General features: G+C 38.4%; 2 protein-coding genes across 4 annotated transcripts; both read left to right on the top strand.

Moving 5' to 3' along the window:
- Positions 1 to 941: 941 nt before the first annotated feature.
- On the top strand, positions 942 to 16,356 carry LOC127431712 (mitochondrial sodium/calcium exchanger protein-like). Of its 3 annotated transcripts, none has more exons than XR_007895648.1 (15): positions 942 to 1,433; positions 1,670 to 1,822; positions 3,472 to 3,524; positions 4,458 to 4,515; positions 5,171 to 5,276; positions 6,779 to 6,946; positions 7,197 to 7,310; positions 9,568 to 9,627; positions 10,075 to 10,205; positions 10,571 to 10,712; positions 14,251 to 14,372; positions 14,562 to 14,686; positions 15,510 to 15,590; positions 15,757 to 15,821; positions 15,945 to 16,028. XR_007895648.1 is itself a non-coding variant. In XM_051682250.1 (15 exons), the coding sequence occupies exons 1-15, from the start codon at positions 1,263 to 1,265 to the stop codon at positions 16,131 to 16,133; spliced, it is 1,767 nt and encodes a 588-aa protein (XP_051538210.1). In that variant the 5' UTR covers positions 949 to 1,262; the 3' UTR covers positions 16,134 to 16,356. The 3 variants fall into 3 exon arrangements, 2 of the variants coding, with proteins under 2 accessions (XP_051538210.1, XP_051538291.1); XM_051682250.1 differs by having other exon boundaries at positions 949 to 1,433; positions 14,533 to 14,686; positions 15,945 to 16,356; XM_051682331.1 differs by lacking the exon at positions 4,458 to 4,515 and having other exon boundaries at positions 1,286 to 1,433; positions 14,533 to 14,686; positions 15,945 to 16,356.
- A 1,057-nt stretch (positions 16,357 to 17,413) lies between these two features.
- Positions 17,414 to 27,019, top strand: LOC127444599 (sorting nexin-1-like). Its single transcript, XM_051704059.1, has 15 exons — positions 17,414 to 17,737; positions 17,913 to 18,054; positions 19,480 to 19,622; positions 19,699 to 19,765; positions 19,865 to 19,908; positions 19,987 to 20,128; positions 21,587 to 21,665; positions 21,881 to 21,956; positions 22,036 to 22,149; positions 22,252 to 22,345; positions 22,436 to 22,641; positions 23,553 to 23,696; positions 25,587 to 25,667; positions 25,781 to 25,852; positions 25,929 to 27,019. The coding sequence occupies exons 1-15, from the start codon at positions 17,609 to 17,611 to the stop codon at positions 25,977 to 25,979; spliced, it is 1,584 nt and encodes a 527-aa protein (XP_051560019.1). The 5' UTR covers positions 17,414 to 17,608; the 3' UTR covers positions 25,980 to 27,019.
- The last annotated feature ends 72 nt before the right edge of the window (positions 27,020 to 27,091 follow it).

Here is a 27,091-nt window from a genome sequence, read left to right as displayed (position 1 = left end):
AACCAGAATTCCCACTGTGCAGAATAATGTACTGAAGCAGATACTGAAATCATTTACCTGCACTGCAAAACAACGTTGTCTGTCCTATGCGTCATGTGTCACAATTTCCATTCATCAGGGACAGATTAGGGAAACACAGGGGGAAAGTGAGGTGCTCTACTCTGAAGTAAAGACATGATCATGGTGGGGAGAAAGGAGGTGGAGAAATAAAGGGAAAGCAAATGAGTGGGGGTGAATGAAATGGTTGAAGCTGTAATTCTGTTCATAAGGGAACTGGTAAGTTCTAAGTAAACTTCTACCTTGTTTGTATTCTATCTGACTCAGTACCCCTCCTTCTCCACTGACCCTTTCTTTCCTGTATAAATAACTTATTCTGAAAGCTTGTACTCCTTTTAACTATTCAATCATCTATCCATTTCCCACCTACCTTGCCACCTGTCTGACAGTCTTTGTTCTGTTCCAGGACAGGTCTTTTTGGTCAGCCATGGGTGGCATTTCCCTTTTGGTTTGCATGCACCAGTGATCAACCTGATCCCCTATACTAACAGATCCTGTTAAAAGAAGACATAAATTCCATAAATTATTTGTACATACAACTTAGCTCTACCAGACTGGGTGAAGGACATTCTGCTATGACCAGTGTTGTCCTGTTAAATAAACTGTTTCTTTGTACAGTGACTTAATCAGCTTGCCGATTATTTACTTTTATGCTGCCTTTATGTGCTTTTTGAAGCTTCAAAGTTTTGGAAACCATTCACTTGCATTGTATGGACCTACAGAGTTGAGATATCCGTCTAAAAATCTTTGACTGGGATGGCATAAGGGTGAGTAATGATGAGAGAATTGTCATTTTTGGGTGAACTATTCCTTTAAGAAAAAAATAAATAAAAAATGAACAGTGAAATGTCGGAGGACGAAGGGAGGGCAGAAAGGGAAGCTCAAACAGCAGCTCGTCACGCTGTTTATGTAGGAAGTGCTGGATTACCCAAACCACTTCCCATATAATCAGCAGTGAAACTATTTTATGTCAGTGGGTATCTGTAATCTTACGTTGTTTTAGGTCAAACCAAACGTTCTACTTCACAGCGCCTTAATATATGGAGGTTATCACATCGGAGGACAACAGGGACTCCGAATTTCGAACGCAACTATTCAACGATTAATAAGAATATGGCGTTAAGAAGTAGCTGAATCCAGCAGCCTTGCGTGTTACACCGAAATGGCGACTTGAAAAGCAATGTTGGAGCGGTATCTGCTTACAAATGCCTGCTGTGCTTTTAGTGTTGTTTTGCACCTTTGCTCTGCGATGGAATCATGCCAGCAGCCAGCAATCTGTTTACTCTCTTCTGCATGAGTCAAACACTCAGCGCATGGATCTCGGCAGTGTCTGGAGTCCTGCTGCAAGAGGTGCAGTGGACCGCAGTGGGGACGAGGTAAGCTGGCCAAAACACACCTCTGTGTTTCTAAAAAAGATATATGATCATAAATATTACAATTCAAGACTTATTGAATGAAAATAAAGGAATGTGTTTAGATCACTTGTCATATTATACAGACACCGTATATATTCAATATCAGTTGAATGTAGACATCTTTCATGATAATGTACATTAATTTGACAGTAGCACCAGTCATATTGCACAGTTGCATGTGTTGATCTTTGTTGCAGTGTGATGCGGTAATGAACCTGTCTGCCAGTAAGCGATGTGAGTTTGTGAAGAACACACCGGACTGTGCTTCAGATGAAGGATTTATCAATTACCCATGGGTCACCTTCTGCCTGTTCTCACCTCATCTACTGCCTCTAGTCATCACACTCTATGTAAGGGCACATTTAGCCTCACAGTAAGCTCACAGTTAAAGCAACAGTCCACCCAAAAAGGAAAATTATGTCATTTATTCACCCTCATGTCATTCCAAACCAGATTTTCTTTCTTCTGTTGAATACAAAAGAAGACATTTGGAAGAATGGTTGTTCTCGTGCACATTGCAATGAGAGGGATCTGGACTTTTCAAGTTTAATTGAAAAGCATGCAAAAGCACCATCAAATATTATAAAAGTCACCTATAAGACTGGTTTGCAATATTTTAAGTCTTCTGAAGCCATAGGATAGCTTTTTGTGAAGAACAGGCCCAAATTTGAGGTTGTTATTCACTGAAAATCTTGACATTTGCCCTTGCTCTCCTGGGTGCTTTCATGAGTGATGAAGCAATGTCCGATTTGTGAATAGATTTCTCTTTTGAGGTCTGAATATCAGATTGATATTAGGCTTATTGGTTCTCGAGTTCAGCTCCCTCAGTGATCTGATTGCAGTAGGTAACAGCTCATTGTAAGGAAGGATTATTGAGTATCGAGAGATTATTGACTTGTCTTTTCCTCAAACAAAGCTACTGTATGAATTCAGAAGATATAGCGCATGAGTGATATTGGCTGCGTCTCATTTCGAAGGTTGCGTGCTAGGTAGGACGCGTCCTTTGAAGGCTGTAGTATACCGAGCATCCTCCTTTAAACAAGTCTCATTTAAATGAGACGGCCTTCGGAGAACAAACGGAAACGTAACGTAACATGGTTGCTATGACAGCACGCCAAACAAGCATGAGCACTTTGAGTGAGAAAGTAACAAATTCCCTTTAGAAGAGAATGTATGAGGTACATTTTAGGAGAGTTATGATGTAAAGAGAAAAGAAAATAGATTTTACAGGTGTACTTTTAGTCTAATATTTTATTTTAATTATATAGTGATATAATTATACATATTATATACTCTGCACCCATCTACTGAGGTACTTCAACTTGGGAATTAACATGACTTGCGTTTGAACATCATATTTACGGGCATTATTTTTTTTAGACATTTCCATTGAAGCAAAGAATTGTGGGTTGTGAGTGCCCACGAAGGATACACCTCATGCATCCTCTGAATTCCCATGAAAGAAGGTCGCATTCGAAGTGTCCTACTCGCTTTTATGAAATGAGACAGCCTCGATGACGTATGCAGCCGACAAATGTGACCTCTGGAATACGCAGCCTTCCAGATGAGACACAGCCAGTGACTACTTTTATGATGTGGTGCTTTTGCATCCTTTTTGAAATTGTAAGTGCAAGTCCCCATTAATTGTGATTGCATGGTAAAAAATGACAGTGCATTCTTCAAAATATTTCCTTTTGTGCTCCACGGACGAAAGAAAGTCATTTGGGTTTGAAATGACACAAGGATGTGTAAATAATGACAGAATTATTCCTTTAACCCTGTGGTTCGCTGGATGCTATAAAGGGGTGCCGTATTTCAAATAAGTTTGGGAACCACTGCTTGAATGTGTTCAGCAGCACATACAGTACCATAGAATTGATTAGTGTTTTAGGTAATTCTTGGAGAGAGGCAAAATTGTGTTACATATCATTCTACTGGAATTCTAATGCTAATACCAATGATAAGGTCAGTCATGTTCTTTGTCTTTTTTTCCCATCAGGTTCTCTGGCTGTTTGTGCTGTTCCTTATTCTTGGGCTGATTGCATCAGACTTGTGAGTTTTTGTGTTTGAGAGAATGCTTTAAGGGTTATTATTGGTAATCTGCCTGCACATGCAGCTTTTTTGTGGTCAGTCAATGCTCCTGAGGACCACCAGTCCACTCATATTTACCAATACATTACATAGCTTGGTGTGTTATCATCACTCTGTGGTAATTCAATGTGGCTGAATCAGGTGTATGTCAGGTGTTGTTTGTGGCTGTAATCTCTCAATTGTTAGTATCTTTCCAGTCTTCTGCCAGTCTGAGATGACAGTGAGTTTCACTTTTTAAACTAAATATGGGAAGTGTGTTTGAAAGTTCACACTGCATTCTGCTTTTCATTATACACTGAATATTATAACCCATTTAAAGTTTTTTCCCTGCTGTGTGTAACTGCATTAATAATATCTGCAGCTCTTTTCAAGCTAATGTGTGTAATTATTTCAGTGTTAAAACTCTTTCTCTTATCCCAGCTTAATATGCAGTGTCAACTTAAAAGTGTAAACACTGTAGCTCTGTGGCACTATCAAAACATTCCTCTGTTTGTTTTAGAAAAATGCACCAGAAGAGTCTCTATTCCTTCATGTGAACTCAGGCAATATCAAAAGAGCTGACTCTTCAGCCATGACCCTGTCTTAATGGGCATTATGTTGACATTTTATTATGGATGACGTGATTGACTTCCCTAATTTCACTAATTTGGTGATTTTTCCAAGTCCTTTATCTTTGAAACTTTCTGCTTTTTGAAGATCAAGAAGCCAGTTAGTTAGTCTTTGGGTTGCAAAGTTCATTCAAATACATAGCTGTAAAAGAGCATAAATTGCAATGTAAATATGTATTAAAAGAGTGTGATGTGTATTTTGAGCTTAGGTATGAGTATAAAGAAGTTGTGTTGTGTAAGTTCTGTGACATGGGTTGTAATGTACTAACATTTTTGTGTTTTGTAGTTTCTGCCCAAACCTCTCAGCCATCTCCTCCACACTAAGACTGACTCATAACGTGGCCGTATCCTTTAAATGGTTAAATGTGACAAACGTGATAGCATTTATAGCACATCAGCTCATTCTTTTCATTTATGCTCATTTTGCTGAGGTTGGATTATTAGACTACTCCTCCTGTGAAGGTGTAGGTCACACATTCTTGTTGATCCTTATCAACCACAGCAGTGTGACAACCAACAAAGCAGTGGTTTTGCTTGAGGACTCTGATTTTACATTGGACATAAATTGATGACCCAACCCATTGTAATCAAAAATGGCCTTAAAATCAAACACTGAAATTAAATCAAGTTTGAACTACATAGGCAATACAAAATTCACTGCGCAAAGCACATGCTTGCAAGTTCATGTAGTCTGGATCACATTTTCTTTTACCTCATGTAGTTTAGTTCATGCTTTTCAGGGATCAGGCCATGTTGCACAACCTGTCCATGTTGGAATCTGCATAATTGTGCAGGCTTCTGCCAAGTGACATGAATTTACAGCAAAATAGCATAGACTTTGATTGTATACACGGCCTTTGATGGTAAAACAGCAAAATATATGGAAAGCGTTTGAGTTGTGTGTTTTGGTTATAGGAAGAGACCAAATGTTGATCCCAAATGTGTTTGTGTGTGTCATGTTTTTTTTATGTTGTTTTCTGTAACATTGGATTGGAACAGGGAGTGACATTCCTGGCTTTTGGAAATGGGGCGCCAGATGTGTTTAGTGCCATGGCTGCTTTTTCTCACCCTCAAACTGCTGGTCTTGCCATTGGAGCACTGTTTGGTGAGTGAACAGCACTTGAAAGTACTGTTAAACACACACCAAACCTTTCTCCCTCACACACACAGACATAAGAGTATTTTAGAGTATTTAAATGTGAAGCGTGTCATTTCTGTGCCACTAGTGGCAACAAATAGAATTGCCAAATTGTCATATATGCGGCCTGACTGGGCCAAGTAGGTATAGCTGTAGACCTCTAAATTGGGGCAGAATCTCCAAAAGAGGGTGGGGTTACTCGAAAAGGGATTTGTGCCCACACCAAAAGGGGGCGTGACTTCCACACACGGTTAGGGTTAGGGAAAAGATTAGGGACTCTCTATATCTTTGCTAGCTGTTTGGAGCTCGTGCTCATTTTTGGAGCTCTGCCTGCAGCTATATCCTTCTCGGCATCATAACATTGCCTTAACCAGTTACGCAAATCTGGTGCGGGACTATCTGTTTGTTTGAGCAGTGGGAGATGGGGAGATTGCTTTTTTGCAATTCATTTTGGTGCTGCTTGCACACTTCACCTTTAAGTTTTGTGTGGTACTTTGTGTACCTCTTAAAGATTATTCAACTGTAAAAGACATGAAATAATCTATATAATAATGTTATATAAATGTATTAATTTTTTAATATTTGTCCATAAATTAAAGGAATAGTTCACGCAAAAATGAAAATTCTCTCATCCTTTACTTACCCTGATGCCATCCCAGATCTGTATGACTGTCTTTCTTCAGCAGAACACAAATGAAGATTTTTAGTAGATAGATCTCTGTCAGTTCCTTAAAATGCATGCTCACAAGTGCCAGCACTTTGATGGTCCAAAAGTCACATTTAGGCAGCATAAAAGTAATCCATGCGACTCCAGTCAATCAGTGAATGTCTTCTGAGGCAAATCGATATGTTTGTGTAAAATATAAATTGATAATTAAAACATTTTATTAACTTTTAAAAAGCACATCCTGCCAGCACTTGATGCATCACATAGCTGTCACATGACATAAGCCCGTCGGCGAGTTCACGTGAGAATTCGGAAGCGACGCTTATTTACAACAGAAGAACGAACATCACACGAGAGTTCGGCCATTTCAAACAGTATCAGATGGATGGAAGCGGTGATTTAAAGTTAAAAAAGTTTTAATTATCAACTTATTTAATTATCAAATTATTCTTACATAAACCTATCGATTCACTTCAGAAGATATTCATCGATTGACTGGAGTCGCATGGATTACTTTTATGCTGCCTAAATGTGACTTTGAACCGTCAAAGTGCTGGCACCCGTGAGCATGCATTTTAAGGAACTGACAGAGATCTATCTTCTAAAAATCTTCATTTGTGTTCTGCTGAAGAAAGACAGTCATACACATCTGGGATGGCATCAGGGTAAGTAAAGGATGAGACAATTTTCATTTTTGGGTGAACTATTCCTTTAATTTATATATTTATTAACATCGAATATGGATAATTTGTTGCGCTATATGAATTTAGATTTTTTTTCTAATGTGTATTTTCTTTTCTAGGTGCAGGGATCTTTGTGACAACAGTGGTTGCTGGGAGCATTGCTCTGGTTAAACCTTTTACTGTGGCGTCTCGGCCATTCCTTCGTGATGTCATATTCTACATGGCAGCTGTGTTTTGGACCTTCACTATCCTCTATAAAGGCCACATTACCCTGGGAGAGGCAGTGGGTCCGATAACCATTTTTCACATAATCTCATCTATGCAAACTTCTCATTCAACCATTTGATTTTACACATGCTTTTTTCATTCTGCTCATTTCATCCAAATTTCTGCAATCTTTCCTATTCCTTTGCTGCATATTCCTGCAGAATACATAAGAATACAGTTTGACCTATACATGCATTTTTTGGGTAAGATGTTGCTGAGGTGTTTAACATCTTTCTCTGTCTTCCCCTCTTCTTTAAATTTTTCCTGCAGGCTATCTGGGGCTGTATCTTGTATATGTTTTGGCTGTGGTTGTGAGTGCATATGTTTACAATCGTCAGAAGCATCAGTTGAACAGCTCAATCCAGAGCTCAGCTAGAGCACATGGTGAGGAGAAAGTGGTTTTATCAGCACTAAGAGTATTCATACACCAAACACTTTCTAACCTCCTAAAATTCAATTGCAATTCCTGAATGAAGAGTCACTTATTTGCATGTTAAAATATGAACTAACTGCACATAGGTTTCTTGATGCAGAAACCTTTGTTAACAGATCAGTGTGTTTTATTTTATTCTACCTTTATTTAACCAGGTTGGTCCCATTGAGATTTTAATCTCTTTAACAAGATAGACCAGGCCAAGAAAGGCCACAACCTGATCTAGACATTACAAAAGATACTACACAGAGTTGAAGTCAGAAGTTTACATACACTTAGATTGAAGTCATTAAAACTAATTTTTATAGACTCCACAGATTTAATATTAGCAAATTAAAGTCATTTAGGACATCTTTGTGCATCACACAAGTAATTTTTCCAGCAATTGTTTACAGACAGATTGTTTCCCTTTTAACTGACTATATCAATTCCAATGTGTCAGAAGTTTACATACACTAAGTTAACTGTGCCTTTAAGCAGATTGGAAAATTCCAGAAAATGATGTCAAGCCTATAGACAGTTAGCCAATTAGCCTCTGATAGGAGGTGTACTGAATTGGAGGTGTACCTGTTGATGTATTTTAAGGCCTACCTTCAAACTCAGTCCCTCTTTGCTTGACATCATGGGAAAATAAAAATAAATCAGCCGAGACCTCAGAAAAAAAAATTGTGGACCACCACAAGTCTGGTTCATCCTTGGGAGCAATTTCCAAATGCCTGAAGGTACCACGTTCATCTGTACAAACAATAGTACGCAAGTATAAACATCATGGGACCATGCAGCCATCATACCGCCCAGGGAGGAGATGCATTCTGTCTCCTAGAGATGAACGTAGTTTAGTGCGAAAAGTGCGAATCAATCCCAGAATAACAGCAAAGGACCTTGTGAAGATGCTGGAGGAAACAAGTAGACAAGTATTTATATCCACAATAAAACGTGTCCTATATCGACATAACCTGAAAGGCTGCTCAGCAAGGAAGAATCCACTGCTCCAAAACCACCACAAAAAAGCCAGACTACAGTTTGCAAGTGCACATGGGGACAAAGATCTTACTTTTTGGAGAAATGTCCTCTGGCCTGATGAAACTAAAATTTTACTGTTTTGCCATAATGACCATCGTTATGTTTGGAGGAAAAAGGGTGAGGCTTGCAAGCTGAAGAATACCATCCCAACCGTGAAGCATGGGGGTGGTGGCATCATGTTGTGGGGGTGCTTTGCTGCAGGAGGGACTGGTGCACTTCACAAAATAGATGGCATCATGAGGAAGGAAAATTATGTGGATATATTGAAACAACATCTCGAGACATCAGCCAGGAAGTTAAAGCTTGGTCGCAAATGGGTCTTTCAAATGGACAATGACCCCAAGCATACCTCCAAAGTTGTGGAAAATGGCTTAAGGACAACAAAGTCAAGGTATTGGAGTGGCCATGACAAAGCCCTGACCTCAGTCCGACAGAAAATTTGCGGGCAGAACTGAAAAATTGTGTGCGAGCAAGGAGGCCTACAAACCTGACTCAGTTACACCAGTTCTGTCTGGAGGAATGGGCCAAAATTCCAGCAACTTATTGTGAGAAGCTTGTGGAAGGCTACCCAAAACATTTGACCCAAGTTAAACAATTTAAAGGCAAAGCTACCAAATACTAACAAAGTGTATGTAAACTTCTGACCCACTGGGAATATGATGAAAGAAAGAAAAGCTGAAATAAATAATTCTCTCTGACCTAAGACAAGGAATGTTTTCTACGATTAAATGTCAGGAATTGTGAAAAACCTTTAAGTATTTAAAATGTATTTTAAAGTTTAAATGTATTTGGCTAAGGTCTATGTAAACTTCTGACTTCAACTGTAAGTACTTAAATCAACAACATATAAAAACGCAATCAAATCAAATGATTCTGTATTATGAAAGTCCTCTCCAAATGCTTAAAGAGGAGCTCTGAACTTTAGCATGACTAAAGTTTTAAATGCACATTTGTTTCCCACCATTTTCACAAATCCAGATCTGGTACTCGCAATGCAATAAAACTGCATAGCTCTTGTCAGTTGAGGGCATACTTAAGTGATGTTTTTTTTCTTTTTGCATAGTGAGATTCTAATTTCTGCTGGGTTTGCCTTTCAAGGCTTTTGTGTTGTAAGAGTAATGCTGTTTGACTCGGATCACTGGGCAGAGATATGAATGAATGTTTTTTGTTTTTTTTTTCTTATAGAAGAGATTCTCACCTCTGATTCATATCGTGAAACTTTGAGTGGAAGCATACAAGAACATGGTAGGTCACTTCCTCAAATAAAAACTACGCGGCTGGGATTTCAGTGGTTTCATAAGACGTGTGTGGTTTTATCTTATATGGTTTTGAACTCCACAGACTTTCAGCAATATGGGAGTTTTGCCAGCATCTGCAACTTGTGTTTGTGTGTTTGCATATGCTTGGGTAATAATGAGAGTGAGAGAAACTTTTGAAACTTAATTTTGAGGAAGCTCTGTGTGATGTGAATTTGATGCTCTCTGCTTGTACATAAAATGTTATGATTGTGTGCTTCCCTGGCTCTGAAATGTCACTCCTCAACTGTCTATGTCTTTCTGAAATTTAGACAGCTGGTTTGTGTGTTTCTCTGCATTATCCATGTATATACTGTATGTTAAATCAATTGGGTGAATTTGTGTTTGTGTGTATACTGTATGTGTGTAAAAGTGTGTCATTTTGTATATGTTTCAGATGAAGAGTATGAGCCTTTGCTGCCTTACACTCAATCAACCATTCAGATCTTCCTGAATGCCATTAACCCGGTAGACAGCCGGACTTGGAGGAGATGGCACTGGAGTGGCAAAGTCCTCAAAGTGATCAAGGTGACATTTGCACGTGCGCGTTCTCTTTCATGTTTTCCCTGGTTCCACTCAATAAATGAGGCTTGCTCCATAGAAGTTCTTTTAATAAACATGAATGAATTGAATTGAGAGATCGGGTCTGATATCACTGATGAGAAGAGCATAAACCTGTATAAATGTTCTTGTTTTAACTCCACTTCTGATTGGTTGATGGTGGGAACCTTCCATTCATGCCTGTGTATTTTGAGTCTGGAGCTTCTTTTTTTTTTTTCATGAAATGTAATGGAAATGTCACGGATATAAAAAGGTGTTGTCATCAACTTTTCATCTCTCATGGTCTTGATCTCCCCTTTCCTTCCTGTCTGTCTGTCTGTCTGACTTTGTAGGTGCCTGTAGAACTGCTGTTACTGTTGACAGTTCCTGTGGTGGACACAGATAAGGAGGATTATAACTGGAAACGCCCTCTTAACTGTCTTCACATAATCACTGGGCCTCTAGTGTGTGTGCTCACCTTCCAGTCTGGAACCTGTGAGTCAGCTTGCATTTGTTCTAAAACATGAAACAAACCAGTTTCACAGCAATCTCGCAGCACGATTGAGCCATCTGAAAAGTAGAGTTACAACCTTATAACACCTTTGCTAACTTGGCTCTTGTTTACTGACAAGGCAAAGAGTGGTAGGGCAGTTCTAACCTTATGTAAACTGCACATTGTCATGTACCTGTACTTGCACCTGCTTCCTGTTATGGTAACTGTCAGAGGAACTGACATTCTTCTTATATTTAAAAAGGTAAATGTTTATGCAAATATTGTGTAATCACTTTTCGTGTTCACAGTGTACTATTGTGAAATAGAGGTGATTGAAGCTAGGGATGAAAATCATTTTAACTAGGGCTGTCGATTTAACATGTTAATTTAGTGTGATTATGTGAAAAATGTGTTAAAAAATGAACGCAATTAATCATGCCCCCGACCTGTACTTAAATTGCATTTTAAGGAATGTTCCTGTCATACGACAATTCAATGTACAATGTTCATGTACCGCCTTGATGTATTTATGAAAATGTGACGGTAGGGGGCAGTAAGCGCAAATCCAGCTGGACAGGCAACTCACCTAGTCAAACCAAGGAGAGCAGGCAGCTAAGCCAGGGACTTTGGCCTTCTAGAGATGAAGTGCTTTTGCGTTCAAAAACAGCTGGACCGAGCACAAAAGAATGCAGGGATCTTGAGAAGTCAGACGGCCTTTCTCAGTAAATATTCATATGAGATTAATTGTGATTAATTAGATTTATTAATCTGCACATCATGTCATTGACAGCCCTACTATACTTAACTGATAGCTGATCATTATTAATTGTCCATTAAAGGAATGTTCCGGGGTCAATACAAGTTAAGCTTAATTGACAGCATTTGTGGCTTAATGTTGATTACCAAAAAAAAAATAGACAGACACAACTTTTACAATTTAGCTCTCGTTTTAAGTTGTTTATTGAAAAACAATACTATTTATACCATGGTCTATTTGAATACTCTATTCTGATTCATCAAGTCATGCAATACCGTCTTTAAATCAGCTGTGAAGCGCTATGGGAAAAGAGACACCAGCGTTCATCAGCCTCGTATTACTGAGTCCTACCTGGAGAAAATTAGGAAGGAATGCACCTGCACTTTCCTCTTATTCCCTGTTTACACCTGGTATTAAGATGCGTCTCGGGTGATCCGATCACATGTGGTCAGGTGAGACACATCGCTGTTTACATTTGGTCGCTTAAATGCGTCTCCTGTGACCTCTTGCGATTGGATTTGGAGGGACTCTGTTTCATGACAACATACATCAATCACTATGTCAGTGTGTTACTGCATGACATTCAAACAGCTCAAAGTCAGAAAAGACAAAGAAAGCGCAGAAAAAAACTGCACTGTTTTTCCCAGATGCATCTGAAATTTTATCTAAGCACAAACGCAAAATTTCGAACAGAATTGCCTAATATTGTAGTGGATTAACTGTGTTAACCTGAGCTACAGATGTTTGTGCTTCTCATAAGTGTCCCTACATGTTGATTTTAGACAAACTGAAGAAGATCCGTCAAGTTCTTATGCTTGTGTGTGTATACGCTTTTTCACATTTTCAGATCAGATGGTTATTTCCTGTTTAATCGCTCGTAACCGGCAAAGTTTAAACTCTTGTTTAAGTGCAACGCTTGATTGACAGGTGAGGGGAGGCGCTTTTCTGCTTCCTGCATAAAGGAAGGCTTTGTAATTTCCACCTCAAATGTAATGCGGTCATATGCATTTTTGACCACATTCGTATGTGGTTTTTGTGATCCGATCACAAAACGTTTTAGACCCCATTTAGACCTGTATTTAGCACTGACCACATGTGATCCGATCACCAAAAATGCATTTTAATACCAGGTGGAAATGGGGTCTTAAACACCTGTAAGGCTTGTAAGGAAAGTATGGCTTGACATTGAGCTATGTTTTGCATGGAGAGGGAGAGAAGGAAACTGGGACCTATCGAAAGCGTCTTTCGCTGTCTCGCTAGACTATTTGAAATGTAATGTGATAAACATAATTTAATATTGCCACGCTGCTTAGCATGTGCTGCTTACACCCACTAGAGGGCAGCGCTCGATCAAGTATCGCTGACTGACGCTCTCTTTAAGGGTGAGTTTTATAAAATGCAGCCTTTTTTTAAATTATGCAAGGCCATATCGCAATTTCATTTTTCATTAAAATAATTGTGCGGCCTTAATGGATACCATACCGATGTCTAAAAGGTCAAAGTCTGCAGGTTTCAGAGCGTTTGGATGTTCTTTTTCCTCATCATATAAGTGCAAATTTTTCTACTGTCACCTCTGTAATGCTGGTTTACCCATATTAATGTGAAAATGACAAATAATAGAAATTAAATACTACATGTTCATAGGTGTGCCAACCCTTCTACATTCTGTGGCTAGTATTGTTTCTGGATTGTGCATTTGTGTGTGGTCTCCAAAAAACTCATGTCCATTTTTCCAATTATTCATACAGTTTTTTTATTCTTTCAAATAAATGTGATATCACACTACTTCATCTCTGTGTCTAATTTAGAACGGGCAGAACTCTAGATCTAACGACCTGTAGAGAAATGTATCCGTTACTGTTATTCTCCCACTCTAAATTTATGCTGCAAAAACTTAATGACAGCTTTAACTAAACAATGCTGCAAATTATCAAGGTATAAGTGAGATAAAAACAGGATAATCCAAAGCTAGGTGTGCTTTAAAATGATTTGAATGCACTTTGTGGAGGCAACCATGGGTTCTTCACCTCCATGTTGTGCATTAGTCAGCCAGTTGTTTTCGCAGAATAAACCCAGACAGGGAGATCAGGACCCAGACATGAAATATTGATTTGCATTTAAATTATGTAATTATGTGAAAAGAAAGAACTCGCTGAACAGCTGAAGTCCACCTCTGGTTTACGTCGAAGTTCTGTTGGTTTAATCAGTGAAAATGACTGTCTGACTCCTCCTTATCCAGCCTATTACAAGGCTACTTACCAAATAAAAAAAATAAATGGGCATGAAAATGTATTTGCGGTAAAATTTTGTAATTATGTGTGAATAAATAAATTGTTGAACAGCTGAAATCCACCTCTGGTTTGTGTTAAGGATCTGTTGGTGTTTATTTTGTAATTAATGACCATCTGAATGCTTATACAGCTTATTACAAGACTTGCCAATAAATAAATAAATGCACATGAAACATTGATTCGAGTTAAAATTATTAGCTTACTTGTAGAGATTGAACAGTGATCCAAGAAGCAGGAAAGATGGCGTGCAATACCTGGATGAATGGTCTGATATGTGGTTGTTACTCAGAGATATATGACCGCTAGATGGTGCCATTGACCAATCAGAATCAAGTATTCCAGAGAGCTGTGTAATAAAATTGTTTAAACCACACCTAGCCCTTACTTACCCAATAGCATTGGTTGAGCAAATTGTTAATTGTTGAGCAATAATTAATTGGTTAACCGTCTACATTCCTAATTAAAACAAGTGATCTTCCTCTCTCATTCTAGATGGTTTGTACCTCATTCAGGGAGAGGTTCCAGTATGGGTGCTCACAGTTTGCATTGGAGTCTTCCTTTCTGCTCTAGTCTTCTTCACTACTACAAACGAACATCCTCCTGCATATCACTTTGTATGAGTCTTTTGACTGTTTTTGTCAAAATACTATGTGTCGCCATCAGCATGAAAGGGCCTCTCATCATTCATATGCATAATATTTACGCATACTGTATATATACTTAATTTGATGGTCACTTCTATTGTTCTATTGATTTTTTTGTTTATGTCTGTAGCTGTTTTCTCTGTTGGGTTTTGTGGTCAGTGCTCTGTGGATCAACACTGTGGCATCAGAGATTGTCAGTGTGCTGCACCTGCTGGGTGTTGTTCTCAGTCTGAGCAACACTGTACTGGGCCTTACCTTGTTAGCCTGGGGCAACAGCATCGGAGGTATAAACTCACTCACAGAGTGAAAAATCCACACACAGTACAAAATCTTTCTATTTTTATTTTCCCTTGACCAATAGCCCGTCTCCTGAAATAAAAAAATCAGTTTTATAACAGCTTGTTTCTGACACTTAAGCTTTGTTTTAATGGCATGAGATTTTTTGTTTTGTTTTCAGAATATATATATATATATATATATATATATATATATATATATATATATATATATATATATATATACAATGATCAGCCACAACATTAAAACCACCTGCCTAATATTGTGTAGGCCCCCTCGTGCCTCCAAAACAGCGCCAACCCACATATCAGAATGCTATTCTTCTCACCACAATTGATAAAATCACACAGATATGGGTCAGGAGCTTCAGTTAATGTTCACATCAACCATCAGAATAGAGAAAAAATGTGATCTCGGTGAATTTGACCTTGTTGGTGCCAAACGGGCAATAGCCAGACTGGTTTGAACTGACAAAGTCTACAGTAACTCAGATAACTGCTCTGTACAATTGTGGTGAGAAGAATAGCATCTCAGAATTCTATTCTGAGATGTGGTTTGGCGCTGTTTTGGCAGCACAAGGAGGACCTACACAATATTAGACAGGTGGTTTTAATGTTGTGGCTGATTTGTGTGTGTGTGTGTGTGTGTGTATATATGTGTATATATATGTATGTGTGTGTGTGTATATATATATATATATATATTATTAATCCTTTTCCTTTGAATGGATTGTGAACCAATTGGACATAAAATGCTGTTTTATGTTTTTACCTTTGTTGAACCTAGTGAAATATGTTTGTGTTTTCACAGATTGCTTTTCAGACATTACTTTAGCCCGTCAGGGATATCCACGGATGGCCATCGCTGCTTGTTTTGGAGGCATTATCTTTAGTATCCTTTAACCTTTTATCTATCAAAAGTTTTCATCTTTGTGTATGTGCTATAAAGACTGTATTAATAATATTTATTTTTTATATGCAGTATTACATCTCAAGGTAAATAATAACCATTTCCCCATTATCACTGAGAGATCTTTGTTTGCCTTTAACCATCTCAGACATGATGTTTGGTGTGGGTCTGGGCTGCCTGCTGCAGATGTTCCATCATAATCACATTGTGATGGTAAGTACAATGATGCTCTACGTACAAGGTCTGAGTGCTCCGAGTCAGACTATTGTTAAACTTTAGTGATTTTGATGTGTTGACTGGTGGAGGCTGATCTTTGTATTTGTAATCTGTGGTCAGCTGGAGCCAGAGGGATCGCTATGCTGGGTTCTTTCTGGAGCACTGGGTCTGTCTCTGGTCTTCTCCTTCATACTAGTTCCTCTTCAGTGTTTCCACGTGAGCCGAGTCTATGGTGTTTTTCTCCTGATCTTCTACATCATCTTCCTCATCACCGCCCTCCTCACCGAGTTCAGGATTATCCAATTCTGACTTCAGCAGGAACACTAACCGGACAAGTGCAATGACTCTCATCAAATTATAAGATTATCTAGTATTTTTTAAATGTATGTATTCAAAGATTTGATCTGAGCCAGTAATTACTGTACACTAATTAAATTCTTAATTGAAAGTCTTTTCAAGTAACGATAAAGTTGAATCATGAGATTGAAATTATTAAAGTTTTTATTTTATTAAACATGACACTTGCAAAATATGCTGTTGTGTTGTCTGTTGTTCTTTTGCATCAAATGCATTCAGAAGGGGACCATGCCTGTGGTGTTTGCATCTTATGGAAATGCCTGTTATATGAAATGCTTAGTGCTAGCAGCAGATTACAAAAAATTCAAGTACTTGTAATTAAATTAAATTAAAAAATAGTTAATCAGATTTTTTTGTTTGATTATGTGATTACATATTAATGGATAACATTACACTGAAGGTGGAGAGGTCTCAGCGTTTTACCACTGGATTTACAAAAAAATAATTTCACTCATGTAACCATGTCTTTGTACGGAAGCCCTGAACCGCAAGATGGAAAGAAAAAAAAATAACCGTGAAAAAATAAAATAGTGTCTCAGTTCCTTCTTGCGCCTAAGTCTTAATTTTTTTTGTTTTTTTCATATTTACCATTTCATATTCACTATGTAATCCACACATAAATGTCGAACCTATTGCATTAGTGCTTTTGTGAAGTTAGCTTTAGTTTTGTGAATTGCTTTTGTACTCTGCTTCAAAAATGTAAATGAGTGCACTTTTGCTTTTGTAAGAACTTCTGAGACAAGTATAACAGGTCTGGGCTGCGTTTCCCAAAAGCATTAAGCTTATGTTGATCGTAGAGACTATTGGTGCCAATGGTCTCTATGATTAACTTAAGCTTGCAATGCTTTTAGGAAACGCAGCCTTGATTTGTTAGCACATGCATGTTGTTTTTCATTTAGCTGGTGTTTTTCACACCAATTTTTTTTTTCTCCATCTTGGATAAATGTAAGTACATATCAGTTAAAATGTGTTTTTGTGTTTCGTGACCGTATAAGTACCTTTTTATCAGACAAAGAGTGAGTAAAACACACACAAAAATCATGTCATATTTTGATTCATCAAGTAATTTTTATTAATTGCATTTAAGCAACATTGTAAAAATGGCATTACCCTACCCTGTAATTTGTAATCAGTATCGGACTGCAGAAGTAATCTACCGAGCAACGCTTGTGTTTGAAATCAGCATGTAGTTTAAGTACCTGCAGTATCCGCTCCAAACCATCAGGTGTCATTCTAGCTTCAGTGAGCTCTTTGAACGGGAGAGCGCAGAGCGATCCGCGGATGTTTTTAAGTAGATTGAGGTTACCTAGCAGTGAAATTCAATCCTATTTACCTGTGACATACACCCAGTTAGAAAGTACGCCAAGCTAAAGGCCTGATCCGTTGAATTTACTTACTGTTATATAATTTATTTGGTCGAAACAACGATGTCAGCCAGCTGCGGGCGGAATCCTCCTCCTTTCCCTGATAATGAAGATCAGGAGGCTGAATTAGACAGCCGAGTCCTGGACAGCGATGAGGATGATGAAGGGGAGGACATATTCACCAGCGCTAGAGTGAGACACCTGTTTCACAATAAATTAAATTTTTTCGTGGTCTTATTAAGGCAAATATTTAAGTGCCATTTGATAAAAGCTAGCTTATCGCTTATAGTCAGTGTCTGCAGCGTTCGTGAAATTGTGTCATGATTATTAGCTGTTATGGTGGCGTTATTTGAATGTCTTTGTACAGAGTAAACCGGTCACACCCACGTCTGCTCCTGATGAGGGTCATGAGGGTGATATCTTCAGTGAGGAGGGCTCTTACATCAGGAGAGATGCTCATCACACCACTAATGGCCTTCACTCTGATGAAGAGCTGGATCTGTTCACTGGTAATTCCCACCACTCCATTACTGCTGCATTTCTCTTAAAAACACTCTCATTTGACTTCATGCAGGTCAATTGACCTCTCAATTAAAGTTGAAAAGTTGAGGAAAAATTAATTACTTAAAAGTGCTCTCAGTAGTTTTTCCACATTAAAAAAAAAGTGTTACTTCTAAAGAAATGAATTGTCATTTTGAAATATATGTAAAAAAATTGGGACCACTCATATGAGATAAAAATTCTAATCACATTATAAAAGCGGTTTTTATTCTACATGTAGAGGGGTACTCTCAAGGGGGCTAACATGTCAAGATCACATGATCAGCTGATGCTACTCGCTTAGGAATAATTCACCCAAAAATGAAAATTCTCTCATCATTTACTCACCCTCATGCCATCCCAGATATGTTTGACTTTCTTTCTTCTGCAGAACACAAATGAAGATTTTTTGTAGAATATCTCAGCTCTGTAGGTCCATACAATGCAAGTGAATGGTGGCCAGAACCCTGAAGGTTCAAAAAGTGCATAAAGGCTGCATAAAAATTATCCATAAGACTCCAGTGGATAAATCCATATCTTCAGAAGCAATATGATAAGTATGGGTAAAAAAAAAAAAAAAAAAAAAAAATATTTAAGTCCATATTTTACTAAAAATCTACTTGCATAGGAGGGCTGTTTGAATGTTCATGAGAGTTCTTCTTCTGTTTTTTTGCCGATTAGCTTTTTTTCATGCATATTGCCACCTACTGGGCTGTTGTGCAAAAAATATTTATTCTTTTCCTTTGCTTTATCCCTCTCATTTTTTTTTCTCCTCCCTGGCCAGTAGGTGGTGATTTGCACAAAGAATATGAATCGCTAAAATACAGAAGAACTCTGTCCTCTCATGACCGTGCATAGGAGGGCTGATGAAAGTGTACATTTATAGTAAAAAAAAGAATGATTACTTATGGATTACTTTTATGCTGCCTTTATATACTTTTTGGAGCTTCAAAGTTCTGGCCACCATTCACTTGCATTGTATGGACCTACAGAGCTGAGATATTTCTCTCAAAATCTCTGATATGTTCTGTAGAAGTAAGAAAGTCATAGACATCTGGGATGGCATGAGGGTGAGTAAATGGTGTGCGAATTTTAATTTTCAAGTGAACTGTCCCTTTAATATCAGTAACCACCCTGTTATTGGACACTTTCACTCATGGATTACATTTATCATTGCAGATGGTTAATAGTACATTTTTGCAATGGCATCGGTTACTGAAAACATTTGCGCTTAAATGATGCTGCATCAATGCCCATAGGTGTCAGTATAAGTCCAAGACGACAGCCATATTGGCCAGTGCAACATAAACAAAAAAAAATACTGAGTGCACCTTTAATAAATCGTGCCACTGTCATTGGCTTTTTCACCATGGTTCTCTTTGTGTAAATTCCAGAGGCCACTGTAGAACTGACACTCACCAACACCACAAGTCAAGGGAGGAGAGAGATTGTTGGTCCGACTGCATCGGGTTCCAAACCCACACATGTTCCTAATTCCATACACAAACCTAGCATTGTCACCAAGACCATGGAGGAGGTACAGACACAAGACCTCTCTTTTGACTAAAGTTAATTTCAACAGTTTCAAACTAAATTCTGATGTATTTTAACAGTTGGAGGAGGAAGAGAGTGGAGATCAATTTGAGCTGAACATTGCAGTCACCAACCCAGAGAAAATGGGTATGTGTAAACTACTTGCATAATCGAGTCAGGCTTCATTATCTGGATGTTCAGTTGAGAGTTTAAGTGACTGTGTCCCTCTGTTTAATTGTGCTGCAGGAGATGGCATGAACGCCTACATGTCTTACAAAGTGTCGACTCAGGTTCAGTTATTTTTGATTGTTCAAAGCTTTCTACATCAGCATTACGCTCTCTGACTCCACGCTTATCTCTCTCTCCAGACTACATTGCCCATGTTCCGTAATAAGACGGTCACTGTGCGTCGCCGTTTCAGTGATTTTCTGGGTCTGTATGAGAAGCTGTCTGCCAAACACTCCCTGCTGGGCTGCATCATCCCACCTCCACCTCAGAAGAGTGTAGTGGGTAAAGAGTTTTGCTCCTAGTCTAGTGGATTTGTTTTTATTAGTATACTGAACTAGACATTCTACAGTGGTCCAGATCAGGGTTTTTCAAATGTTTTGATGCCAAGGACCACCAAAAATGATCACTGCCTAGTGAAGGACACCTGTCTAAAATATAAAGGCAGCTGTATAAATACCCATTTATACTGTGTGAAAAAGAGTAAGCATGTTATTATAAAGACTAGGGCTGGGTACTGCTAGCCACCTCACATTTACATTATGCATTTGGCAGATGCTTTTATCCAAAGTGACTTACAGTGCATTTATTACAGGGACAATTCCCCTGGAGCAACCTGGAGTAAAGTGCCTTGCTCAAAGACAATGGTGGTGGCTGTGGGGATCAAACCAGCAACCTTCTGCTTACCAGTTCTGTGCTTTAGCCCACAAAGCCACCATTCCTCCACCTCACGCTATGATACGTATTGCGATGCATGTCACGATTCGATATATCGCAATTCGTCATTATATCATGATTGGATTCCACTTTAAATCCTAATTTATTTGGGTATATTTCAGTTATAATGTCCATTTTGCTTACATACAGTATGAAAGAGATCCTCTTTCAGCTAATGTTTTTATTAATTGTACAGATGAACTAAATTACGGAAATATTAATTTTAAAAATGCTATTTTATCATTCGTTTTTCATTATTTTGGTCTCTTTTTTAAAATATTCAAAGTGGTTGTGTTAATAAATAAGTCTTGAAATTGCATATATTATATTGAAGATTGTGATTAAGTTAAAAATCAATATTTTTTTCCTGGCCCTAGATCCACATGTGTGAGAGAGGCTCAGCCTGTCCGCAAGAGAAACAGGCTCAGTTTAAGACTCTCTAAGTGTCTCTGACTGCACTGAGGAACACTGCTTACTGAGTTTGCACTTGTACAGCCTGCTTCTTCTTTATTGAAATGTTGGACATGATATGAATACACAAAGAGTTGAATATAAATATCACGATACATGGATCTAAAGTATCGATAGAATATCGTGAGAAAAAGTATTGCAATATATTAATATTTGATCAAATTGATACAGCCCTAATAAAGACATGTTGTTGGCAAAATTAAATAGTTGGCTTTTATATTGTCACAGAGTAATGTTATGTTTATAAACCTTTACAACAACAACAAAAAATCATTAGAATTTTCAGTTCAATTGAAATGTATTTGCGGTCTTTAGAAAGCAGTATAAAACAGAAAGAATGTTGAATTTTTGTAAACCCTTTTTGATTTTTTCTCTGGAATTTTCCACAGACCCTTTAGCACCCCAATGCAGCCCCAATTTTGAAAACCTCTGTTCCAGATAACTGAGAATCTGTGCTCTGCTGAGTCTGGTCTCAGTCTCTCTTGCTTCATGTCATGCTCACTCTGAGTGTGATTTGTTGAGTAAGTGTGTGTTTGGTTTGGTGATGTGCCACAGGGATGACTAAAGTGAAAGTAGGGAAGGAGGATTCATCTTCAGCAGAGTTTGTGGAGAAAAGACGAGCAGCACTGGAGAGGTGAACACACCCATAATTACACGTACACAAAAAACACACTTTTACATGCAAAAACACAAACCTAGACTCAAAGAGTTACATTCTTAAAGTTCACAGAGTTTAGTAAGGGTTATGCTGAAATTTATGAAAGGTGTTATGTTTGATCACTAAGTGTATTTATGTGTTTTATTTATAATTGGTTATGTTTGCTGGAAGTTTGTTTATATGTTCTGTAGGTATCTGCAGAGGATAGTGGCCCATCCGTCCCTGCTGCAGGATCCTGATGTCCGGGAGTTTTTAGAGAGAGATGAGGTCATCACAGTCATGTTCCTAAACACATCATATATTTTTAGTGAAATTTTTTATATCTAAATGGGTTTTTGTGTTTTAGTTGCCTAGGGCAGTGAATACTCAGACATTGAGTGGACCTGGCCTACTAAAGATGATAAACAGAGCATCAGATGCAGTGAATAAGATGACTATTAAAATGAACGAATCAGATAATGTAAGAGGATTTTAGTTGCTACATATTCTCTCACAGTCAGCTGGTTGATTGCATTTAGGGAGAGCGTGACACCTGTACATGTACTGTATGTGTGTTACACAGTGGTTTGAGAGTAAGCTACAGGAGGTGGAGAATGAGGAGCAGTTGTTGAGGAGACTCCATGCTGCTGTTGACTCATTTGTAAACCACAGGAAAGGTGAGAGTGCAAATGATGTCTTATACCAGTGTTACAGACTGATCCTGTAACAACTTGTTCCAAACCATCTCTGTCTTTCTCTTCCCATAGAGTTGTGTAGTAATTCAGCAGTGTTCAGTAAGAGTGTGGCAATGCTGGGCAGTGTGGAGGAGAACTCTGCCCTGTCTCGTGCGCTGTCACAGCTGGCAGAGGTGGAGGACAAGATGGAGCAGCTTCATCAGCAGCAGGCCTTCAGTGATTTCTTCATCTTCGCAGAGCTGCTGGCCGACTATGTCAGACTGTTGGGGGCCATGAGGGTTAGAGAGCACAACCACCTATACAGATATCCAACCTACTAAAGATGATTTTTAGAAGAATATATCAGTTCTGTTGGTCCACACAATTCAAGTGAATGTGAATTGTGGCTAGAACTTCAAAAAAACCTCAAAAGGGGGCCTGGGTAGCTCAGTGGTAAAAGACGCTGGTTACCACCCCTGGAGCTCGCTAGTTTGAATCCCAGGGCGTGCTGAGTGACTTCAGCCAGGCCTCCTAAGCAACCAAATTGGCCCGGTTGTTAGGGAGGTTAGAGTCACATGGGGTAACCTCCTCGTGGTCGCTATAATGTGGTTCGTTCTCGGTGGGGTGCGTGGTGAGTTGAGCGCGGATGCCGCGGTGGATGGCGTGAAGCCTCCACACGCGCAATGTCTCCGTGGCGACGCGCTCAACAAGCCACGTGATAAGATGCGCGGGTTGATGGTCTCAGACGCGGAGGCAACTGGGATTCATCCTCCGCCACCCGGATTGAGGCGAATCACTACGCAACCATGAGGACTTAAAAGCGCACTGGGAATTGGGCATTCCAAATTGGGTAAAAAAAAAAAAAAATGTCAGCATAAAAGTAATCCATAAGACTTCAGTGGTTAAATCCATGTCTTCAGAAGTGATATGATTGGTGTGGGTGAGAAACAGATCAATATGTCTTTTTTTACTATAAATCTCCACCTTTGACCAGCGCCGACCATTAGGTTGCAGTATGCATGAAGAAATTCATATGAGTTTGAGATGACATTAGGGTGGGTAAATATTGAGAATTATCATTTTTGGGTGAACTGTTCCTTTAAGCACGGATATGAGATTATTGTACAGTAACCTATTAATTATTATCAGAAGCTGAACTTTGTCATGAGTGATGCAGTGCTGTATTTACTGTGTGTTTTATTGCTCTCAGTGCTGTTTCGAGCAGAGGATGAAGGTGTGGCAGCGTCTGCAGGAAGCTCAGAGCACACTGCAGAAGAAACGAGAGGCAGAGGCCAAACTGCTCTGGGCAAACAAACCTGACAAACTGCAGCAGGCTAAAGATGACATCAATGAGGTTAAACCTTTAACACTAAATGCCTAATGTAGCAACTACCAACCCCTGCATGTATTATTAGGCCAACACAATGCAATACGTAACATCCTTGTAGGAGGTTTCTGTTGAATTAAATTGATAATAAGATTGGCTACTAATTAAATGTTACAAAGGAGTCCTGCACCAATTTATGCATCAAGTTAATATCTGGTGCGTTGAGAATTCACACACCAAACCAATTGACTTTTTGCTAAGCCCCACCTTAAAAGCACTTCTGACCAATCCTGTCTTAGCAACTGTTGCCCTGCCACCATTACTCTGACACGCGTTTGCTATTTTCCAGTGACAGCCTATGGAGTAATGTGAGTACTTTTAAGCGGGATTTTATTAAAATAATCCCATAAATGTAAAACACGTTGCTGGGTCATTTGTAATAGTGACATGAATGACCCAGAGAGGAGACCTGGAGTGTTTTTCTTTCTATAAAAAAAGAAATAAAAATTACGTAAATGTGGAGAAGAGCATTTTATGGATTAAACATTGTAAGCACTCATTTCCAAATGAACATATAACATCTGCAACGAAACCTACATTTGCTCCAAGGTAAATTAAAGATAATAACCGAACGTTAATTCATTTAGGCTATGTATTGGTTCAAGTCACAGTAAAAGCGATACTAAATAAACAGTTCACAACATCAAAATGAGTGTGTGATGAGACGTTATAAACAGTTCTATACACTTACACTACTGTTATTAGATGTGTAATCGCTATTAAATGAAGTTTTTCTCTTTTCAAGTGACTGTAATAATCGTTTGCCTTGATTCTGATTTACAGTCTAAAGTTTTTAATCAAATTACTGTGTAATTTAATCATTTCTTTTACAAAAAATGTCAGATAAAAATGCATTATAATGTCACTCTACATTCCAGCCCACGTAAAAATATTAACCATTACGTTTGAGAATATTTTGCCAAAAACTGTTTAGCGAAGGGTCATTTTGAATTTAAAAAAAAGAATGAGGCTTAAAGTCCAAAATCCAAATCCAAAGATTTACTGAATACATCAAATGTGCAGTGTGACGAATAAAAAAAGGTAACAAAATTGCACAACAAAGCGGTGAATGTGCACAAAAAAGCAGTCTGTGTTTGCCAGTGATGGCCGGGTGTGGGCCCAGTGCTCCAGCGCCATCCATTTGCAGGGCTAGTCTATTGGGTAGGTGAGTTTTACACACTCCTTATTGGATTCCGACTTCCATGGCCACCGGAATGTTAACAATAATGTTAACAATACTAATTGAATGTTAACCAGTGGCGATTTCTCAGGGCCAGCAAAGACTTCTCTGCTGGCCTAACATGCCAAATAAATAAAACATTTTCATCTTCTCATTCTCAATCACCTTTATGTATTTTTAATCGTGTTCCACTCTTAATTAATCTACAAACTAATACAGAAAAACAAAAAGTTTATCCAGTCAGAATTTATTCCTTGATGCTTACAAGTGAAGAAACTAAATTCATTGCAAGCAACATTTAAATCGCAAATATTATTAGATAGATTTTTCCAGGTATTATAGACCTCCTTGGTAGATTCATATGAAAAATTATGATTTTTGAATGTCTGTTCAGGAGATTTTCATTTCACAAAGAGTCATGCTGTGGTTAAAATTAGGCTTGCTTGAGCATTAAGTGTCGTTTCAAGTTCTGGCTTTCATGCGTGGACGTGTTTTTAAAATGGCAATTGGTATTATTAGTTAGCTGCGACATAATGTATGATGCCCAAAGGCATAGGGTGTCTTATTCATTGTGAAACTGTGTTTTCTTAATGGCATGAATCACACTGAAAGCCTAGACTTTTAATGCACGGCCTGCCACTGATGTTAACAGGGCTGTTCTCTGTATCTCTGTGCAGTGGGAGTCTAAAGTCAGTCAGTATGAGAGAGATTTTGAAAGAGTCACCTGTACGGTGCGCAAAGAAGTGCTGAGGTTTGAGGTAAAACCTTTTTTACTGTACTGCACTAAATGTAGGATGTAGTAAATGTCACAAGTGCAGATCAGTACAAGATAAAAAAAAAAAAAATTGTAAATATATATTGTCTGTTGCAGAAAGAGAAAACCAGAGATTTCAGACAGCATTTAGTGAAATACCTAGAGTCTCTTCTTCACACACAGCTTCGGGTAAGTGTGTGTATTTGTTTTGCATATATATCACAACTGGATGCACTTTCATTAATTGTTATTTATCTTTATCCAGCTGGTGAAGTGCTGGGAGGCCTTCCTGCCGGAGGCCAAAGCCATTGCCTGATCAGTGTTCCCTCACACATTCCTAACCTTTGACCTTAACAGACAATCAACATTTCTCTCTTCTTCTTTCCTTTGCTCCCTTCGTTTGTCAAATAACATGTAATTAATACCTTTCAATGATGATGAATCGACTAGTTTGTCACTGCTGACAATTGAATGTTAAGTGGAAAGGTTAAAGGTCAGAGCAGCCTGAAGCAGGAACAGCAGTGTGTGGGGTGCAGCAAGAATATTTGTGTGTGTGTTTAGTGTTATCTTTAAGGTTTTAATGGTGCTTTACCTGTGTAGTGTTTTTAATGGAGACATTAAACTGCCTTGAAGATTGAGTCTCATTCTCTCCTTGTCGTGGATGTGCACAGGGATGAGACTGAACACTTGAAGTTCATAATCCATTCTAGATAAAAATAGAGAACATTTTAGAGTACAAACACTAGGGGCACTCCACCCAGCCTGATACTGCACCACATTTTTAAAACAGTACCAAACGTTATGGTATGATATAGAGAACGAATTACAGATTATGAAGGGAAAATAATGTTTAGTGATGTATGGGGATGTCTGTTGAAGTAAGCCCCAAAATATGTGTTGATAATTTTAATGCCAGTTGGTGATTTTTGATGGATATTTTATGTTCTCCACCACATGCACTAATCTGGACTGGTCCAGATAAAGGTGGACATTTCTATATAAAACAATTCTATGAACTTGTCAAAAAGTACCCGGTTTAATGCCTTTTTCGTACTGAGGATGCTTTTAGCCTTTAACATTTAAAGTTCTACTGGCATATTCATGTTTTCATGCTACCTGTAGTAACCAGGGCTGTAACCACTAAGGCACTGAAGGGGACATGTCATCATCCCCATATTTAAAGTAGAGGTTGATCAGGTTTGTAAAATACCGATTTGTTTTTTCATTTTGAATATTTGGTTACATCCTTGGCAGAAACGCATAATTTTTTGCATATGTATTGTACTTGTTTAACAGTCCTGTCAAACATTTGGCCTATTTGATGAAAATAAATAAAATAAAATAAAACATTAAAAAGTGTTTGCTTTCTTAGTTTGTCATCGGTGTTAATGAGGTGAACCTCGTCTGAAAAAACACAATTGCAGTATC

Source organism: Myxocyprinus asiaticus, chromosome 1, assembly GCF_019703515.2.
Source record: "Myxocyprinus asiaticus isolate MX2 ecotype Aquarium Trade chromosome 1, UBuf_Myxa_2, whole genome shotgun sequence".
Classification (NCBI taxonomy): Eukaryota; Metazoa; Chordata; class Actinopteri; order Cypriniformes; family Catostomidae; genus Myxocyprinus; species Myxocyprinus asiaticus.
This window is presented reverse-complemented; position numbering and strand designations above follow the sequence as displayed.